The sequence below is a fragment of the Pteronotus mesoamericanus genome, unplaced genomic scaffold (genome assembly GCF_021234165.1).
Source record: "Pteronotus mesoamericanus isolate MK-2021 breed Mesoamerican mustached bat unplaced genomic scaffold, CSHL_Meso_final contig_41, whole genome shotgun sequence".
NCBI lineage: Eukaryota > Metazoa > Chordata > Mammalia > Chiroptera > Mormoopidae > Pteronotus > Pteronotus mesoamericanus.
Genome location: NW_026555152.1, coordinates 6,645,225 through 6,664,750, shown reverse-complemented (window position 1 = coordinate 6,664,750; position 19,526 = coordinate 6,645,225). Strand labels below are relative to the sequence as shown.

The 19,526-nt window shown below is 44.4% G+C and overlaps 1 protein-coding gene and 1 pseudogene across 1 annotated transcript in view; one reads left to right on the top strand and one right to left on the bottom strand.

Moving 5' to 3' along the window:
* Positions 1-572: 572 nt before the first annotated feature.
* Positions 573-19,526, bottom strand: part of LOC129073469 (putative ATP-dependent RNA helicase DDX11-like protein 8) — a 36,192-nt gene continuing 17,238 nt past the window's right edge. Inside the window, exons 3-6 of the mRNA XM_054577094.1 lie at positions 8,317-8,565; positions 7,705-7,791; positions 7,259-7,416; positions 573-651 (exon numbers count right to left, since the gene is read on the bottom strand). Of these exons, the coding sequence (XP_054433069.1) occupies positions 573-651; positions 7,259-7,416; positions 7,705-7,791; positions 8,317-8,565 (573 nt within the window). The remainder of the gene's footprint in view (positions 652-7,258; positions 7,417-7,704; positions 7,792-8,316; positions 8,566-19,526) is intronic.
* Positions 5,194-6,139, top strand: LOC129073421 (Y-box-binding protein 1-like; annotated as a pseudogene).

Genomic DNA, 19,526 nt, shown 5'->3' with positions numbered 1-19,526 from the left:
CAGGGCTTGGAGGACGGGGCTGGCCGTAAGGCAGGAGGTCGAGCTGAGCAATCTCTCTCTGTACTCTGCCAAGGTTTAGAAGAGCAAGGAGAGAAAAAGAGAAAATGGGGGGGGGGGGTATCTAATTTCAACAGAGAAAACAGAAGTCTCACATTAGTAAGACCAAATGATTTGAACTGGAGATGTGTCAGCACCACACGTGCCTCATGGCACTCCATGCAAATGAAAGTATGGAGAGAGGAATGTGCCATCAGACATCCAAAGGGCAGAGGACTCTCGCTCTGACCAGCCCTGGCCTTCCCTGACTCCCAAATGGAGGGAGAAACCCAGGGTCCTTGGCCCAGCATGGCTGTTCTTTGGTGCCCTGGGGTGCATGAGCCCAGGCTTTGCTCCCAGGACAGGTCTCTGCAGGCGCCCAGCCCAGCCTGCCAGAGAGCACCTGGAGACCGAGGTCTGAGTCTGGGGAGACAGAGAGTTAGTGGGCTGGAGGCTCCTCACCTACAGAAGGGTGAGAAGCAGCTGGAGGGACTCACATTCTCCCCGGGGATGGGGAGCCCTGGACTCAAGACCAATCACAGCAGAAGGCCCAGGACATGGCATCTTACCTTAGTTATATGTTCTTCCTCCAGGTCATCCTCATCCTCCTCTAATCTGAGAGAGGGGAGAACAGAACACAGAAAACAGTCTCCTCAGAGAACTCGGGTCAACTAGAGATATGTTTACTGAGCATCTATCACATGCCAGCGACGAGCCATAGGCCTATACAAACAAGAATAGAACTGAGGATTGAGCTCTGAGCTGGAAGGACACAGATACATCCATCCCAGTAGTAAAGTTCCACCAAAGCAGCGGGTGCTCGCTTACTCTCTCAGCCAGAGAGATGCACCAGTCTAAGGCCAAAGCCATCCTCCCACTGCCACTCAGGAGAGGACAGAGAAAGGACAGGGTATTCTCAAAGCCAGGGTTCAATGTCTGACTGTCATTAAAGGCTACTCTCCCCTCACCGTCCAACCTCCAGCAAGCTGGACTTGTCTCAGTTCTCCAGGGCCAGGGACATGCTGTGCTCTTTGCTTGGAATGCTCTTTCCCCTCACTTCCTCCCTTTCCCTAGCCAACTGCTAGTCAACCTCGGGATTTCCACAAAAATATCACCTCCTCCAGGCAGCCTTCCTCAATCTCCCCTGGCAGGTTTGGCTGCCTTGTGACACAATGCCATGGCCCTTGCACCTCTTCTTTGGATACTCATCTTATTCAAAACCATTTCTTCTTCTGTGTTCTCAACCATGCTATCCTGTCCACAGGCAGGACCTGGGTGTGTCCTGTTTCTGTGGAGTGCCCCTTCCACCCCCGCCCCTGCACGCAGCAGGCACTCCATGCACATTTCCTGAGGTGCCAATTGACTAAGTGAATAAAAGATGCTGTCACTCATGACCAGGTAAATCTCTTCTCTCCTCTCCATCTGCCCTTTCTAGGAATGAATGAAGAGCCCATCGACACGGGACTGGTAAGTCAACCCTGCAATACTTGGCTAGATGTTTAGTCAACACTATTATTCTAAATTCCCTAAAAGACACAAAATCCTTCTACAGATACACTCTACCTTATGTATAGGGTAGGCCTAACATTTGGATTGTTTTTGGTGGTTGTTCACCTAGCCAATTAAGTTTTTTAAAAATAGCAGAAATGTTCATTGCCTTGGGCTATGAGAAACGGAATTATTTATAGGGTCAGCTTCCTGGTCAGTAAAGAACTGTTCAGTCAGCTTTGTCCAAAAGGCCTGAATTTAAATCATGTGCCACATAGTGAAAAAGCTCAGCAGGATCTTGGTGCCTTGCAGACAGAGAAGGAGGGTGGGTTTATCCTTCACGAGAGTCAACAAAGGGTTTTAGGCCTTTAAGTTACACTTCAGACAGACACAATGACCATAATATTGATGAAAACTTGGGATTCAAAGGACCTGTTGTCACCTCCAGAAGACAGGAAAGACCTCTTCCAAGCTGGAGGCCTATGAAGGATAATCTGTAGTAGCATTCGCACCTTAGAAGAAGAGCCACTGAACCTCAAGGTCGTAATAACCTTTCTAAAGCCCAAATCCACTCCCTTGCTTGAAACCTCCCACAACGCCCCACAGCGCCTAGAATAACACCCGAACTCCTCACTACCAGCTGCCTTGTCTTTGGCCATTTCTTTCCCTCTCTTCCTCAACCTGCCGTTGCTCGACACATGGCACTTCTTTCTCTTCCTCAAACACAACAAACCTGTCCCATTTCTGGACTGCTGCACTTACAGTTCTCTGACCATGACTCTCCTCTCCCAGGTCTTCCCATGGCTCTTTCTCACGCTACAGTCCTCGGCACAAACATCACCTCCTCAGAGGGTCTTCCCTGACTTGTCCACCTGGAGGTGCCCCACCCACTTTACCCTGTTTCACTGCCCCCATAAGTAACTGTGCTACTTTCAAATAAGAGCTAGTTTCACACTTATTGTCTGTCTCCCTCCACTAAACGCAAGCTCTCCAAGGGCAGGGGTCATGTCTGTCTTAGGCAGCTTGATACCCACAGCATCTAGAATTGTGCCACACCCAGAGCAGACTCCCACAAGTCATTTGTGAAGCTAAAGCATGAATGAAAAAGGAGCTCAAGAGGGGCAATGGGGTCCAGAAATGTGCCTACTTGTCATCTGTATTTCTAGTTTACCCATATGTTATAGCCCATAAATTAGAAACCTATAAACCTGGACCAACAGATGCTTTGTAGTAAAAAGAGAAACAGCTAAGGATACCTCAATGGCTTAGGTCACAAATCTAACCCACTGCAGTTTGGTACTTAAGAGCCTGACATCTAGAGCTGGGTGGAAGGGTTCAAGTCTCAACTCCCCACAACTGGGCGTTGTGTTATCTGCCAAGGCACCATGTCTTGCTGGACCACAGTGTCCTCGGGTGTAAAGAGAAGAGACTTCCAGTCAAGATGGAAGTGCAGCCAGCTATGGCTTGCCTCTTTGCACCACCACATCAAAATACAACTAAAATATAGAACAACCATCACTCAAAACTGTCAGAAATCAAGTTGAATGGAAGTCTGAAAACTACGGAATTAAAAAGACCACATCCATTCAGACTGGTAGGAGGGTGGAGACACGGAACAGGCTGGTCCCACACCAATGTGTGGTAGATAAACATTCAAGAAGGATATTTCAGGAGCCACGAGGCCCAGCCCACACCATGCCCACCAGCCCAGGGTTCCAGAGCCAGTAAGATGAAGTACCCACAACTTCTGGCTGCAAAAACCAGGAGGGACTGATCAGTGGAAGAAACTGCTGGAGCCTCAAGCAGTTCTTCTTAAAGAACCCACACATGGACTCACCTACTCAGACTCACTCCCTCTGAACTCTAGCACCGGGATGGCAGCTTGAAGGACACCAGTGGCATAAAGGGAGAAACTGAAGTGTCTGGCATCGAGAGGAGCAGAGGTCATTGTCCCTTTTCTATATCCTCCCCCCACAGAGCCAGTAAGCTGGTAACATATCTGAGACTCCATCAACCTGGCTAACACTGTTTGCTCAGCCCTGGAGATCCCCAGAGACTTCAATCTACTCAAATTAGGGCCCGCCCAAGCTACTTTTCCATATGAATGGCTGGTCTTGGCTCTTGTTTCAAACTTCCTAAATTTTCTCAAGCAACCATCAGGTGGCCCCAGTGAGCCCCAGGCCCGGCACTAGCAGCAGCCAGCCTAGATTCACAGCATGGTTTGCTGGGGCATCTCCAAGCCCAGCACAAGTAGCAGCCATCTCAGGTTGCTTTACAGCTCAGGCAGGGTGGCCCCAGGCATACACAGGTGGTGCTGACCTTGACCTGCACCACTCAGCAAACCCCAGAGCCTGCGCACCCAGTGGGCTGCTACTGACCATGTCAGACTGCCACCGCCCTGCCTCTGTACAGCTGATCTTCCACAGAGGGCAGTGTGGTGGTCGGTGGTCACAGCCAGACCTTGCTGCTGACTGGCCTGGATAAATCCCTCCCATTGGCCTGCCAATAGCAATAAATGCTCAACTATAAGAGGAGGGTGCACCTAGCCTACACAAAGGGCACACCTTGAGTACCCAGCTTGAGTGATAGTGGAAGCTGTGCCACTGTATCCTACAGGACACTACCAAGATATGGAGTCAAAGCAGCTCTACTTAATACATAGAAACAAACACAGAGAGGCTGCCAAAATGAGGAGACAAAGAAACATTGCCCAAATGAAATAACAGATCAAAACTCCAGAAAAAGAACTAAACAAAATACATATAAGCAATCTATCGGATGCAGAGTTCAAAACAATGGTTATAAGGATGTTCAAGGAACTTAGTGAGGACCTCAGCAACAAAAAATCCAGCCAGAAATGAAGGATACACTAATTGAAATAAAGTACAATGTACAGGGAAACAACAGTACAGTGGATATAGCTGAGAATCAAATCAATGGTTTGGAACATAAGGAAGCAAAAAACAACCAAACAGCACAACAAGAAGAAAAAAGAATCCAAAATAATGTGGGGAATATAAGCAGCCTCTGGGACACCTTCAAGTGTTCCAACATTCGCATCATAAGGTTGCCAGAAGGAGAAAAGAAAGAGCAAGATATTGGAAATCTCTTTGAAAAAATAATGAAAGAAAACTTCCCAAATTTGGTGAAGGAAATACACTTGCAAGTCCAGGAAGCACAGAGAATCCTAAACGAGATGGATGCAAAGAGACCCCACTTCAAGACACATTATAATTAAAATGTCAAAGGTTAAAGAAAAAGAGATAATCTTAAAAGCAGCAAGAGAAAGGCAGTTAGTTATCTACAGCAGTGATCCAATAAGACTGTCAGCTGATTTCTCAAAAGAAACGTTGCAGGCTAGAAGAGACTGGCAAGATGAACAGTGGGGACTTACAGCCATGAATGCTCTACCCAGCCAAGCTATCATTTAGAATCGAAAGGCAGTAAAGAGCTTCCCAGATAAGAAAAACTTACGGAGTTTATCATCACCAAACCGGTACTGTATGAAATGTTCAAGGTACTTAAGAAAAAGATCAGGAGAGCGGACCCCAGAGAGCCCTAAGCAGCCCCACTGCCGCTGGTCTAGTTACCATCACACCCCGGAAGGGGCCACAGCTGCCGCAGCCGCCGCAGCCACCACAGCCAGCCCCAGTCACCATCACTGCAACCATGAGCAGCGAGGCCGAGACCCAACAGCCACCTGCCGCCCCTGCTCCCCCCGCCCCTGGCAACACCAAGCCTGGCACCATGGGCAGTGGCGCATGGAGCAGTAGCCTGGCGCCTGCCTGTGGGGACAAGAAGGTCATCGCAACAATGGTTTTGGAACCAGTAAAATGGTTCAATGTAAGAAAGGGATATAGTTTCATCAACAGGAACACCACCAAGGAAGATGTATTTGTCTACCAGACTGCCATAAAGAGGAACAACCCCAGGAAGTACCTTTGCAGTGTAGGAGATGGAGAGACTGTGGAGTTTGATGTTGCTGAAGGAGAAATGGGTGCGGAGGCAGCAAATGTTACAGGCCCTGGTGGAGTTCCAGTGCAAGGCAGTAAATATGCAGCAGACCGTCACCATTACAGATGCTGTCCACGTCGCAGGGGTCCTCCACACAATTACCAGCAGAATCACCAGAATAGTGAGAGTGGGGAAAAGAATGAGAGATGGCAGAGGCTCCTGAAGGCCAAGCCCAAGAGCGCTGGCTCTACCGCAGGCAACGGTTCCCACCTTACTACATGCGGAGATGCTATGGGCGACGACCACAATATTCCACCCTCCTGTGCAGGGAGAAGTGATGGAGGGAGCTGACAACCAGGGTGCAGGAGAACAAGGTAGACCAGTGAGACAGAATATGTATCGGGGCTACAGACCACGATTTCGCAGGGGCCCTCCTCGTCAAAGACAGCGTAGAGAGGACGGCAATGAGGAAGATAAGGAAAATCAAGGAGATGAGACCCAAGGTCAGCAGGCACCTCAACGTCAGTACCACTGCAACTTCAATTACCCACGCAGATGCCCAGAATACCCTAAACCACAAGACGGCAAAGAGACAAAAGCAGCTGATCCACCAGCTTAGAATTCGTCCACTCCGGAGGCTGAGCAGGGTGGGGCTGAGTAAAGCCAGCTTACCATCTCTACCACCATCCGGTTTAGCCATCCAACAAGAAGAAATGAATATGAAATTCCAGCAATAAGAAATGAACAAAAGATTGGAGCTGAAGACCTTAAGTGCTTGCTTTTTGCCCGTTGACCAGATGACTAGAACCATCTGCATTATCTATGCAGCATGCGGTTTTTATTATTTTTATCTAAAGACGTCTCTTTTTGGTAATGACAAACGTGTTTTTTTTTTTAAAAAAAAAAAAAGTCTGGTTTTTCTCAATATACCTTTAAAGGTTTTTAAATTGTTTCATATCTGGTCAAGTTGAGATTTTTAGGAACCTCATTTTTAATTTGTAATAAAAGTTTACAACTTGATTTTTTTCAAGAGTCAATAAACTGCAAGCACCTGTTAATAAAGGTCTTAAATAATTTTTTTTAAAAAAGAAAAAAAGAAAAAGATCAAAACAATGAACAACAAAATGGCAAAAGTACATATCTATTAACAATTGAATCTAAAAAACAAACTGCAAACAAGAACAGTGACAATCATGGATACGGAGAACATTCTGATGGTTGCCAGATAGGAAAGGCGTGTCGGGGAATGGGTGACGAGGTGAGGGGATTAAGAAGTAAATAGGTAGCTACAGAATAGCCACGGGGGTGTAAAGCACAGTATAGGAAATGGAGTAACCAAAGAACTTACAGGCATGACCCACATAAACAATGACATGAACAATGGTGTGCGGATTGCCTGAGGGAGGGGGGATCTGGGTGGAGGGGGACATAGGGAGAAAAATCACGACATCTGCAATAGCATATTCAATAAAATAGACTTAAAAAAATAAAAATAAAGAGAAGACACAGATTATGTTGTGAAAATAATGGCATTAACCCACATGCAGCCAGTGCCCGGCAGAGGGAGGGATGGTTGGCCATCACTGTCATTCTCGCTTCAGCACCCTAAGGAGGAGCCTGGCTGGGAGGAAAGAGGCAGTGGCTGGCACTCCATCCCTTCAGATGGCCTAACAGTGAAGAAGAAGCCTGCCTCTTTCTGGGTATGAAGAAGGAGCTGCCTCCTGGGGAACCCCCAAGAAGATTCAGCAGGGCGGTGGGTGGAGCAGAAGTGCTATCTCACCCATTAGCTGTTCCTTTCTCCTCGTCACTCTCGTACTCAGAGAGGACCAGCTCCTCCTCCCCAGATGCTAGCTGCTCTGGCGGCTCCGCCCCTGTTCCTGCTGCCAGTATGTCCTTGCTGAGGCGGAGAAGATGCTCGGTCTCTTCTTCCTCCAGTCTCTGTTCAGGAGCATTGCAGGTGGGGAGAGAACAAGCTCAGTACCAGTGCCCCCACTTCCTTGGCAGGGTTACCCTCAGTGTGGCTCTCCCCCAGGACAACACACACATGCCATTAACACAGGCCTTGCTGTTTTACTGGTATCGATGCCTTGGCTCAAGCTGCCCAACCACCAGGTGAGAAGAACTTAGCCAGTGGGCGTCAGGGAGAGGAGTCCAAGGTCCTGGCCACTCACCCAAAGGATCCACGCCTTGAGGCCCCAGGCAGCCACTCCAGGAGATGACACTCACCTCACGTTTGGCTGCATACTTGAGCTGTGTGTTGTGACGGAGCTGCAGTAGACGTTCTTCTCGCTTCTTTCTCCTGATCTGCTCCTTCTAAAAGGTAAAGAAGCCATAAAGGAGACTCCAGCAGGAAGCCCCAAACCAAGCCCTTTCTTAAAGAGTCTGGGGCTGCTCAGCTTAGTGCCTCTTCACACAGGGGAGTTCGCCTCCCCTGGCCAGCACGCCTCACCGGACCCTGAATCTTGCCAGACCCCAGGCTCACTGTTCACTGCTCACTGCAGGAAGTCTGTATACAGCCTCCCAAAGCCAAACGCTCTCAATCAAATGCACTCCTTAATTGAGTTTGTAGCCACAAAACCATGTTGCCAATGGCAACAGTGAAGGAGGGTCTTTTCCCAGGTGGGTAATGAATGGGAACTGCCAGTCCCCTGTCTAAGGAAGACCTGTTGACACCAGCTTAAAAAAGACAGCAAGGGTGCAACCCCACTGACTCAAGAAAGTTGCCAGGAAACTTAAGGGGTAATACAAAGGCAAAGAACACATGGCATCTACATCCAAAATAACCGCCACAGTCCGGTTTCGTAGATCACTACTTGCTCCTGTTATCCCAGACCTCACCTTCAGTCGATCCACCAGGTCCCTTTTCTCTTTCTTCTGCACAAACTGCGTAACCCAGTCGGGTTCTCCAGCAGGCCTCAGGGTGTCTGGGGTCTCTTGGCTGGAGGATGAAATAAATGACTGCTCGTCCTTCTCATCATTTAAGGGGGCAGTTTCAGATTCAAGAAGACGTGCCTCTTCTCCACGTTTCTTCTGTTCAAAGTCACGGAGCCAGGAAAGAGCCCCACAGATAAGACTTAAGGATTTTCCCTACAGGGAGAAAAAATGTTTTCAGAAATAGAGAACAAAAAACAAATTTTCCCAAAATGACCTTGTCCATTTTACTAAAGCTTCAAGGAAGCTCTCACTTTAAATATTAGAGGGTGCTCTAAGACCAGCCTGGGGAAGGGAAGGAAGGAAATTAGCAAGAAAATGGCCAGAAAGTAGGGCAAGGAAGAAATAAAAATGAAGTTCTTTGTTTAATTGTACAGCACACAGTTCCTAAAAGAATTTAAAGTGGCTTATCAGATTACATATAACTACTGCAAGTTAACATAATTAGAAGAAAGTGAGAAATTAGATAAATAGCCCCCAAAAGACTTAAGGCCAAAAAATACAGAGCTTGAGATCCCATCCACGTGCTGAGGAGGGGCCACCCTTGACTCCACCCTTAACGCAGCCAGTGTGCAGACAGAACACACTCAGTCCCAAATTCCAGTGTTCAAAACTTTAATAAAGCAAACCAATTACTCTGATGAACACAGTTCTTGATTTAAAGACCAAAATTTTCCCTGTGGGTCTGTGTTATGGGTTGAATTGTGTCTCCCCAAAATTCATACATACACCCTGAGTCTCAGCTTGTGGCCTCATTTTGAAGCAGGGTCATTGCAGATGTATCTCATTAAGATGAGAAGCACCTGTATCCAATACGACTGGTGTCCTTATAGAAAGGGGAAATTTTTTTTTGAGAAAATGTTACCTTTTAGTTCATGCTCTTTTCATTGCACCATCCCCATTCAATAAACTTTCTCAAGTGTAAGCAATGGGGAATAAAGTGAACTCTGCAGAAACTGAAAATAAATCAGTTTCTTTCAAACTTTTGGTGAAGGTCCTTTAACTGAACATTATGCTTGGCTGCAAACAGAATTCGTCCTGAAGGAAGAAATCTCTGGCCTACTCCACCATTTCTCCAGCACTGCGTAATAAGCGTATTTCAAATTCACTTTCTTCTCCAACTGAGGCCAAAAGACAAGGAGTAGTTTGAGTGTCAGGAGCCCGGATCGGGTCCTGCAAAAGTCTCATTCATTTAGAACAAGTTTTCACTTGCTCTTTGTCTGGATCAAGGTCTCTGTTGTAACAGCAGGGCTGCGTGGGCAGTCAGCGCATGGTGCTCAATCGTTCCAACCACAGGGTAAACGAACCCAGAGCCTAGGCTGGCCTGGACATCACTAAAGGGTAAAATGAAATCCTGGGGTACAACTTTCTTGTTGGGTTGGTGAGAAAGAGAAAGGTGGGTCTTTGGCATACAGATGGCACATTTCCAAAACCCTATTGCACATAATGATGAAGTTTGGATTGTGCCCCAGAAGAGACTTCAGTATCTCTGGTTCCACAGACAGCCTGGGCAATGGTTCTTATCTTTTCCACAACTGGAAGCTGAACATCATAAAAAAGGGAAATCTGGACACACAGGTGTGCGTGGAAGGAAGGTGATTTACAGGGAGAAGACAGCCATCTATAAGCCAAGGTCACGGGCCTGAGCAGATCCTTCTCTCATCGCCCTCAGCAAGAACCAACCCTGTCAACATCTTGATTTCAGACTTCTGGCCTCCAGAGCTGGGAGGGAATAAATTTCTGTTGTTTAAGCCCCCCAGGTTTGTGGGATTTGTTATGAATGTGACAGACTAACACAGTCCTTCTAGAGAGGCTGGTGCAGTGAGTTTCACAAAGCTGCTTCTTCTGGTGTTCAAAGAGCAGTTCATTTCAGGTGAGTCCCAGGTGGGGCCAACACCTTTGGGTCCAATCGATCAGCTATCTCCCCAAAACCCTGCTCAGCCCAGGGTTGATCCTGGAGTACCCAGAGTGAGGTTCCAAACCTAATTCAGGCTTGAATGAACTGTAGGTGAAATGCATGTGTGTCTAGAGTTAGGGGAAAACAGCATAGTGCAGTGGATAAAGCTTCAGATTCCACAGCCAGGTTACCTCAGCCAAATACTGGCCCCTCCGCTTATCAGTGTTGTGACCTTAGACTAACCTCTCTAGGCTTCTTTCTACAGATGCAAAGTGGGGATAACAGAACTTTCCTCAGAGTTGCTACAAGCATTAAGTAAATTAATGCACATAAAGATTAATACCTACACCTGGATTAGAATACCTGGGATAAGTGAGCAACTGGAGCCTCCCTCTCTCTTTGCAAGTGCGTAGTAATAAAATTACTGTTAACTTAGATGAGGACTTGTTAGCTTTCATCAAATTCTCAGAAGATCCTCTGACAGACTGATACTTCTGACAAATGGATGGCTCACATGTCTGGAAAAGCCCCATATGTGCCATTTCTCAGCTTTTGATAAATGCAGGTGGCAAAGACTTGCAGATGGCAGTCCCAAGAGAACCCAGAGTGGCTATTCTGTGCTGCCTATGAGTGGGGAGCCATGGGCTGCAGCTGTCATCAAGCTCAGAGTAGGAGACACGGCCTGTAAAAACGGCCCAGGGACCGACGCCTCGTTAGAGAGCCAGCATCCTCCTCTTGAGAGCAAGCTGAGGAATTTTCTGAGAGGATGGTCTAAGTTACCTTCAGATGATGGGGGGTATACTCTAACACCAAGAAAAACGATCATTAAAGCCATGCAGGTCTATATTCTGTAATAAGGCCACGAAGATTTTAGACTGGAAAATATTAAAAGGATACATAACCAAATGCTCACCTGAGTAATGAAATAAATTTTATAAAGTACCCAAAGTATACCTAGCTTTGTGCAATGTTATTTCCTGGTGATTTTGTTAAGAAAATGCTGTTAAAATCTATGCAGAGATGAGTAAATTCATTTATTCTGAACACCTACATTGTAGCAAGCACTGGGTTTATTGCTGAGAACACAAGCTCCCTGGAAAGTACCCACAAGCACAAACTTAAACGTCTGATTGAAGGGCTTCACAAACCCATGCAGGACACTGAAATCCAGAGTTTAGAAATCCCAGAACTGCAGTGCTATGCAAGACACAGGGGACACAATGGTGAGAGGTCAACTCAATGTGGTGGACTCACAAAACACTTAAGAAGATGACTCTTAAAGGGAAACAGGCACAATCAGGCAGCTAACGCGAGGAACTGGACACCTGAAGCAGAGAACAAGCAGACGAGGCACAGCATATAACAGCATGGCACCCCCCCCTGCAGGTAACGGGGCACAAGGGCAGGAGAGGAGCTCTATTAGGGGTGTAATGTGAAGATATCAAAAGTGAAGGCCACAGAATCAAGAGCATGAACATAAAGGGCTGAGTAGAGGAAGAGGATGCCTGGGATGGGCAAGGGGCTGAGACGGGAAGACCTCAGAGGGAGGAGGTGGATTTTGAAGTTAAAGAAGGTGGAATGAAGATGTGCTCTTCTATGTCCTCTTCTGAAACACACTAAAATTACACCAAAGGCATCAAAGAGGCTTACACGCTCAAAAATACAGACAGTGAAAGAGGGGACAGTAACAAGTTTTAGAAGAGAGAGAGAGGAGAACTGGAACTGGCTTAGCACAGTATAGGACACTGAGCCCAGGTGCCTACAGAGATGTCCCCAGGTTTCCCCAAGAAAATGCCCAGGAACCTGCAGGACCAAGACATGTCACTGAAAACAAAGGGATTAACTGATACTCTTTTAAAGAATAATTAGAGAGAGTCATAAGATGGCACCTCCTCCCAGAACCAAGCTGGAAATAAAAGTAAATAGGGGAACGATCAGCCAGAATTACCAAGTGAAGACAATCTGAAGAGACTTTTAACCAAGGATGGACAGAAACCACCTTGAGACCAGTAGGAAGGGTCAGGTCATGAAAGGGGCTGGCCCGCTCCCACAGGTGGCAGGCCAAGGCTACAGAGGGAGAGCATGGCTGTGGGAGCTTCCCCCCGAGAGGAGTGAACGCTGCACCCCAGACTGGGCTCCCTGGCACGGAATGCCACAGCCGGATCAGCCACCCATGTAGCATCCAGCGGTGAAGGGTGGCGGGGTTCTATCCACCAGGTAGAGACCAAGCCTGCTGGAGACAAAGCCATTTTTTTAAGGGCCAAAGCACAAGTTTATTGTGTGCAGCCACTCATCCTGGGCCCCAGTGAAGGGAGGGCAGTGGGGACTGGAGTCACCTGAGAAGAGTCTGGAGTGGGAGGCACTGGGGAGAGATGTGGGGGAGCAGCTGCTGGGATCCCTATGTGGGGGTCATTCCCCCATACCACAGCAGTCAATTTTCTTGAGAATAAGCCCCTCCCAGGGGAATCAGCTGGGGAAAAAGCAACTACCCCACCCTCTGGGATACTGTTTGTCCCACCCTCTGGAATCCTACTTGCCCCCACAAGCATCTTAAAACCTGCTAAAGAGACAGCAACACAGGCAGACTCAGAGGGTGTCAGAGACTGGCTTTGGGGCCTGGCCATTCCCTACACTTTCCCAAGAACCAGACTGGTGCTTCCCCCTCACGGGAGAGCCAAGACAGATACTTGCAGACCCAAACCCTGCCCTTCAGAGGCCCCTCCCTGCTGAGTTCAGGGAGATAATCCAGAACAGACTTAGACATGCAGTTCCGGGGTGGGGGAACACACCTGCCGTCTTCCCTGAAGTCTGAATAGTACCTCTGCCTTTTGGGAGATCCAGGAGTCCCATCATCCGATCCTGCCAGAAGTCATTTCAGAAACAACCACTTCAGTGACTATGGTTGACAGCCAACTGACAGGTAGAGGTCAGCGAGGCAGATCCTGCGGTGCCTAGGGATGTTTGCTGACCCACCCCTGGGCCCTGTGCTGGTAAAAGGCAGCCTTGGAGCACAGCTTGACCCCTCCCATAGGCAGCCAAGCCCAGTGGAGGCAGCCAAGCCCAGTGGAGGCAGCCAGCCCAGTGGAGGCAGCCAGCCCAGTGGAGGCAGCCACAAACTGTGGATCACTTGTGGCTTCAAAGAAGCTCTTGAGGGCCTGACATGAACAGCATCTGACATTGGCTTGCATCACTTTCAGACATCAGAGCTGTATCCAAAGGGATATTCCAGAAGGCAGCCACTAAACTCTGCTGAGACAAATTCCACTTTGTTCTTTTTCATTATTTTCATTATTTTTTCTTTTTCATAGCTTTATTATTTTTTCTTTCTATATCTCTTTACTCTTCCCTTTTCTTATTCTATTTTTCCTCTTCTTTCCTTATTTTTTTATTTCTTTTTTCTTTTTTTCAGTTTTCTCTTATTCTTTTCCTTCTTTTCTCTCATAACCTTTTTTCTTTCCTTTTGTCCTCGTATATTCTTTTTCTCTTTTACTATTCTGTTTTCCTTCCTTATTCTATTCTCTTTGTGTTTTTGTTGGGGTTTTATGTGTGTAGGCGGGGAGGTTTGTATTGTTTTGGTTTCATCAGCATAGCAATATCCACATAACAGGGGTATGAGAAAGAGAAGAAACAGATACTCACTAGCAAGGGATAGAAAACCTGTCTGAGGAAATAATGACAAAAAATCTCCCCAACCTGGCAAAGGAAAAAGTCATAAAATTTTAGAAAGTACAGACAATCCCATTCAAGATGAACCCAAAGAGACCCACACCAAAATCCATCATAATTAAAATGGCAAAGTTTAAAGACAAAGAGAGGATCTTAAATGCAACAAGAAAGAAAGTTAACAACAAGGGAGCTCACTTAAGGTTGTCACCTGATTTCTCAGCAGAAACACTTTAGGCCAGAAGGGGCTGGCATGAAGTATACAAATTAATGAAAATCAAGGACCTGTAACCAAGACTACTCTATCCAGCAAAGCTATCATTTAAAATTGAAGGTGAGCCCAGGCTAGTGTTGTTCAGTGGATTGAACACCAGCCTGCGAACCAAACGGTTGCCGGTTCGATTCCCAGTCAGGGCACAAGCCTGGGTTGCAGGCCAGGTCTCCAGTAGGGGAGGGGGTGCATAAGAGGCAACCACACACTGATGTTTCTGTCTCTCTCTTTCTCCTTCCTTTACTCTCTAAAAATAAATAAATGAAATCTTTAAAAAATAAAAGGCTAAAGGAGTTCATGACTACCAAACCAGCACTGCAAGAAATATGTAAAGGACTGCTTTAAGAAGAAGAAATAGAGAGAAGAACATAGGTACAAAGAAAAAAAAAAAAAGGCAATGAATAAGCACCTATCAGTAATAACCTTAAATGTAAATAGATTAAATACTCCAATCAAAAGACATAGGATAGCTGAATGGATAAGAAAATATGATCCATATATATGCTGTCTAGAATAAATCCACCACAGAACAAAATTTTTACTCAGGCTGAAAGGGAAGGGATAGAAAACAAATATACCATGCAAATGGAGACAAAAAATAGTTGGGGTAGCAATACTTATATCTGACAAAACAGACTTCAAAACAAAGGCCATTACAAAAGACAAAAAAGTCACTACATAATACTAAAGGGATTGATGCAACAAGAGGATGTAACCCTGGTAGACATATTTGCACCCAATATAGGAGCACCTAAATATATAAAGAAAATCTTGGTGGAATTTAAAGAAGAAATTGACAGCAATAGTCATTGTAAGGGATTTTAACACCCCACTGTCACCACTGGACAGATCTTTCAGACAAAATAATCAGCAAGGAAACAGGAGCCTTAAATGACACACTAGATGGATGGGTTTATTTGACATTTACAGAACATTTCATCCCAAAGCAGAATACACATTCTTCTCAAGTGAATATGGATCATCCTCAAAGATACACCACATATTAGAAGACAAAATAAGTCTTAACAAATTCAAGAAGACCAAAATCATATTAAGAATTTTCTTGGATCACAATGGCATGAAACTAGAAATCAATTTCAATTAAAAAAACTCTGAAACATTCAAACTCATGGAGGCTAAATTGCATGTTATTAAATAATGATTGGGTTATCAATGAGATCAAGGAAGAAATCAAAAATTACCTAGAAACAATGAAAATGAACATACAACCTCAAATCCATGGGACAAAGAGACAGTAGTCCTGAGATGGAAGTTCATAGCATTACAGGCCTATCTAGAAGCAAGAAAAATCTCAAACAGTCTAACCTTACACCTAAAACAACTAAAGAAACAACAACAAAGAAAGCCCAGAGTGAGTAGAAGGAAGAAAAAAATCAAGATCAGAGTGAAAATAAATGGCACAGAGATTAAAAAAACAATTCAAAACATCAATGAATCCAGAACTGGTTCTTTGAAAAGATCAACAAAATTGACAAACCTTTAACCAGACTCATCAAGAAAAAGAGAGGGCCCAAATATATAAAATCAGAAATGAAAGAGGATAAGTAACAACGGATATCACAGAAACATAAAAGATTGTAAGAAACCACTAGGAACAACTATATTCCAAGAAATTGGACAACCTGGGCAAAATGGTTAAATTTCTAGAAGCATACAATCTTCCAAAACTGAATCAGAAAGAAGCAGAAAACCTGAATAGACTGATAACAACTGAAGAAATTGAAGCAGTAATCAAAAAACTCCTAGCAAACAAAAGTCTTGGACTGGATGATTTCACAGGTGAATTTTACCAGTCATTCAAAGAAGAACTAACACCTATCCTTCTCAAACTATTCCAAAAAATTCAAGAGAAGGAAAGACTTCCAAGCTCCTTTTCAAAGCCAGTAATATCCTAATTTCAAAGCCAGGTAAAGACACAATAAAGAAAGAAAATTATAGGCCAATATCCTTGATGAATATAGATGTTAATATTCTCAAGAAAATATCAGCAAACTGGATCCAGCAACACATTAAAAGAAAATACCATACACCATGATCAAGTGGGATTTATCCTGGGGATGCAAGGTTGGTATAATATTTGCAAATCAATAAATATGATACATCACATAAAAAATGAAAGATAAAAAAATCACATGATCATATCACTAGATCCAAAAAACCATCTGATAAAATCCAGCACCCATTTATGATAAAAAACACTCCACAAAGTGCAAATGAAGGAATCATACCTCAACATAACAAAGGCCATATATGAACAACCTATAACCAACATCATACTTAATGGGCAAAAATGAAGTGTTCCCCTTATAATCAGGAACAAGACAGGGATGTTCACGTTCACTACTTTTATTCAACATAGTACTGGAAGTCCTAGCACAGCAATCAGACGAGAAGAAATAGAAGGCATCCAAATTAGAAAGGAGGAAGTAAAACTCATTATTTGCAGAATACATGATGTTGTACATAGAAAACCCTGTAGATTCTACCAAAAAGCTACTTGACCTAATGATTTTGGTAAAGTAGCAGGATACAAAATCAATACTCAGAAATAAATGGTATTTTTATACACCAATAATGAACTATCAGAAAGAGAAATTAAAAAAATAATCCCATTTACTATTGTAACAACAGCAAAAAATTAAGTAGGAATAAATTTAACCAAGGAGATAAAAGACCTGTACTCAGAAAACTACAGGACAATGAAGAAACTGAGGAAGATACAAATCAGTGGAAGCATATTCCATGCTCATGAATTGAAAGAATTAACATCATTAAAACATCCACACTCCCCAAAGCAATCTATACATTCAACACAATTCCTATCAAAATACTAATGGCATATTTCACAGATCTGGAACAAATATTTCAAAAATATATATGAAACCTAAAAAGACCCCGAATAGCCTCAGGTATCTTGAGAAATAGAAAGTTGGAGGTATCACAATATATGATATCAAACTATATTATAAGACCAATGTAATCAAAACAGCCTGATAGTAGCATAAGAACAGGCATATACGTCAATGGAACAGAACAAAAAGCCCAAAATAAACCCAAACCTTTATGGTCAATTAACATGTGACAAAGGGAGCAAGAGCATACAATGGAGTAAAGACAGTCTTTTCAATAAATGGTGTTTCATAAACTGGTCTGGTACATGCAAAAAGATGAAACTAGACCACCAACTTACACCATACACAAGAATAAACTCAAAATGGATAAAAGACTTAACTATAAGTCATGATACCATAAATATTTTAGCGAAAAACAGTAAAATTTCAGATAACTTACATAGCAATATTTTTGCTGAAATATCTCCCAGTGCAAGGGAAACAAAGGAGAAAATAAACAAATGGGACTACATCAAACTAGAAAGCTTCTGCACAGTTAAAGAAATCATCATCAGAATGAAAAGGGAACCCACTGTACAGGAGAACATATTTGTCAACAATACACTGGACAAGGGTTTAATCTCCAAAACATATAAAGACTTTGTAAGACTCAACGCCAGGGAGACAAACAATCCGATAAAAAAATGGGCAAAGGACCTGAATAGACGATTCTCCAAGAAGGACGTACAGATGGCACAGAGACATTTGAAAAGATGCCCAACATCACTAACTGTCAGAGAAATGCAAATTAAAACTACAATGAGATATCACCTGACCCCTGTCAGAATGGTTATCATCAACAGACCAAAAAAAAAAAAAAAAAAAAACCCAAAAAACAAATGCTGGCGAGGATGTGGAGAAAAGGGAACCCTAGCGCATTGTTGGTGGGAATGCAGACTGGTGTGGCCACTGAGGAAAACAGTATGGTGTTCCCTCAAAAATTTAAAAATGGAGCTGCCTTTTGACCTAGCGATTCCACTTCTGGGAATGTGTCTTAAGAATCCTGAAATGCCAATCAGAAAGAATATATGCACCCCATGTTCATAGCAGCATTATTTACGATACCAAGATCTGGAAGCAGCCTTAGTGCCCATCAGGAGATGAGTGGATAAAAAAGTTGTGGTACATTTACACAATAGAACACTATGCAGCAGTGAAAAAGCAGGACCTTGTACCTTTTGCAATAGCAGGGATGGACCTGCAGACTATTATGCTAAGTGAAATAAGCCAGTCAGTGGAAGACAAATACCATGTGATCTCACTTATATGCAAAATCTAATGAACAAAATAAAGTAACAATCAAAATAGAATCTGAGGCATAGAAACATGGAACAGACTAACAGCTGTAACCGGGGAGGAATGAGGTGGGGGCTGATTGAAACAAGGTGAAGAGATTAGCTAGCCAAGAACATACATGCATGACCCAGGGACATGGAAAACAGTGTGGCGATTGTCTGAAGGAGTGGAGGGTGGGGCAGAGGGGGGCAAGGGGAAAAAATTTGGACAACTCTAATAGTATAAACAATAAGAATTTTTTTTTAATTTAACAACAACAAAAAAATTAGATCCCCAACTTTTGTCCCTGCTCCTCACAGAAGACAGGAATTTTAATCTCTGGTGAAGCTCATCCAGGAGGGCCCTGGAGACGGCAGGCCAAGTGAGGCATGGCGAAGGGGGCTGGGCTGAGAGCAGAGCCCTGAGAGATGGTGTACCTGAAGCCATTTCCCCAGGACACCCTCAAGAATACTGGCTGTCAAGCTCAGACTCCCAGGCAAGAATTCAGAGGGGAGGCTTCTCTGGAAAAACTGCTGGATGGCTCTAGGGAAAACTCTACAAATACTGACACCTGGAAGCCCCAACAGAGAGGCTCAGCCCGTGGGTCCACAGGCAGCCTATGCCCCAGACCTTTCACTCAGCCCTGTAGTGGCTTTTTCTTGAACACCAACAGAAGAGAGCCATGGAATGCCAGGCATTTGAGGAAAGCCTCAGAACAACACGTAGAACCCAAAACTGGGGTTGGGGGGTGTGGACAAGATGGGACAAGACAATGCAATGAAAAGAAAAACTTCAAAACTACCATAACTGAGATCTTCAGAAAGACAGTATTTCCATGAAACAAGAACAGGATGCTGTTTTTTTTTAAATTATAGAATAAGAACAAGTTCTTGAATATGTAAGAGATGACAGCCAAAATAAACTGAACAGAAAGACTGGGCAATAAAGGTAGGGAATCTTGATGAAGTAGTATTTAAGGCAAAAACAAAACAAACAACAACAAACCATGGTGCCCAGAGAGATAGGCAATTAGAAGAAAACAGTTGTAGGTGAACCAGGAGATCCAAAATCATACTCTATGTGCTCTTCTGTGCCTGGT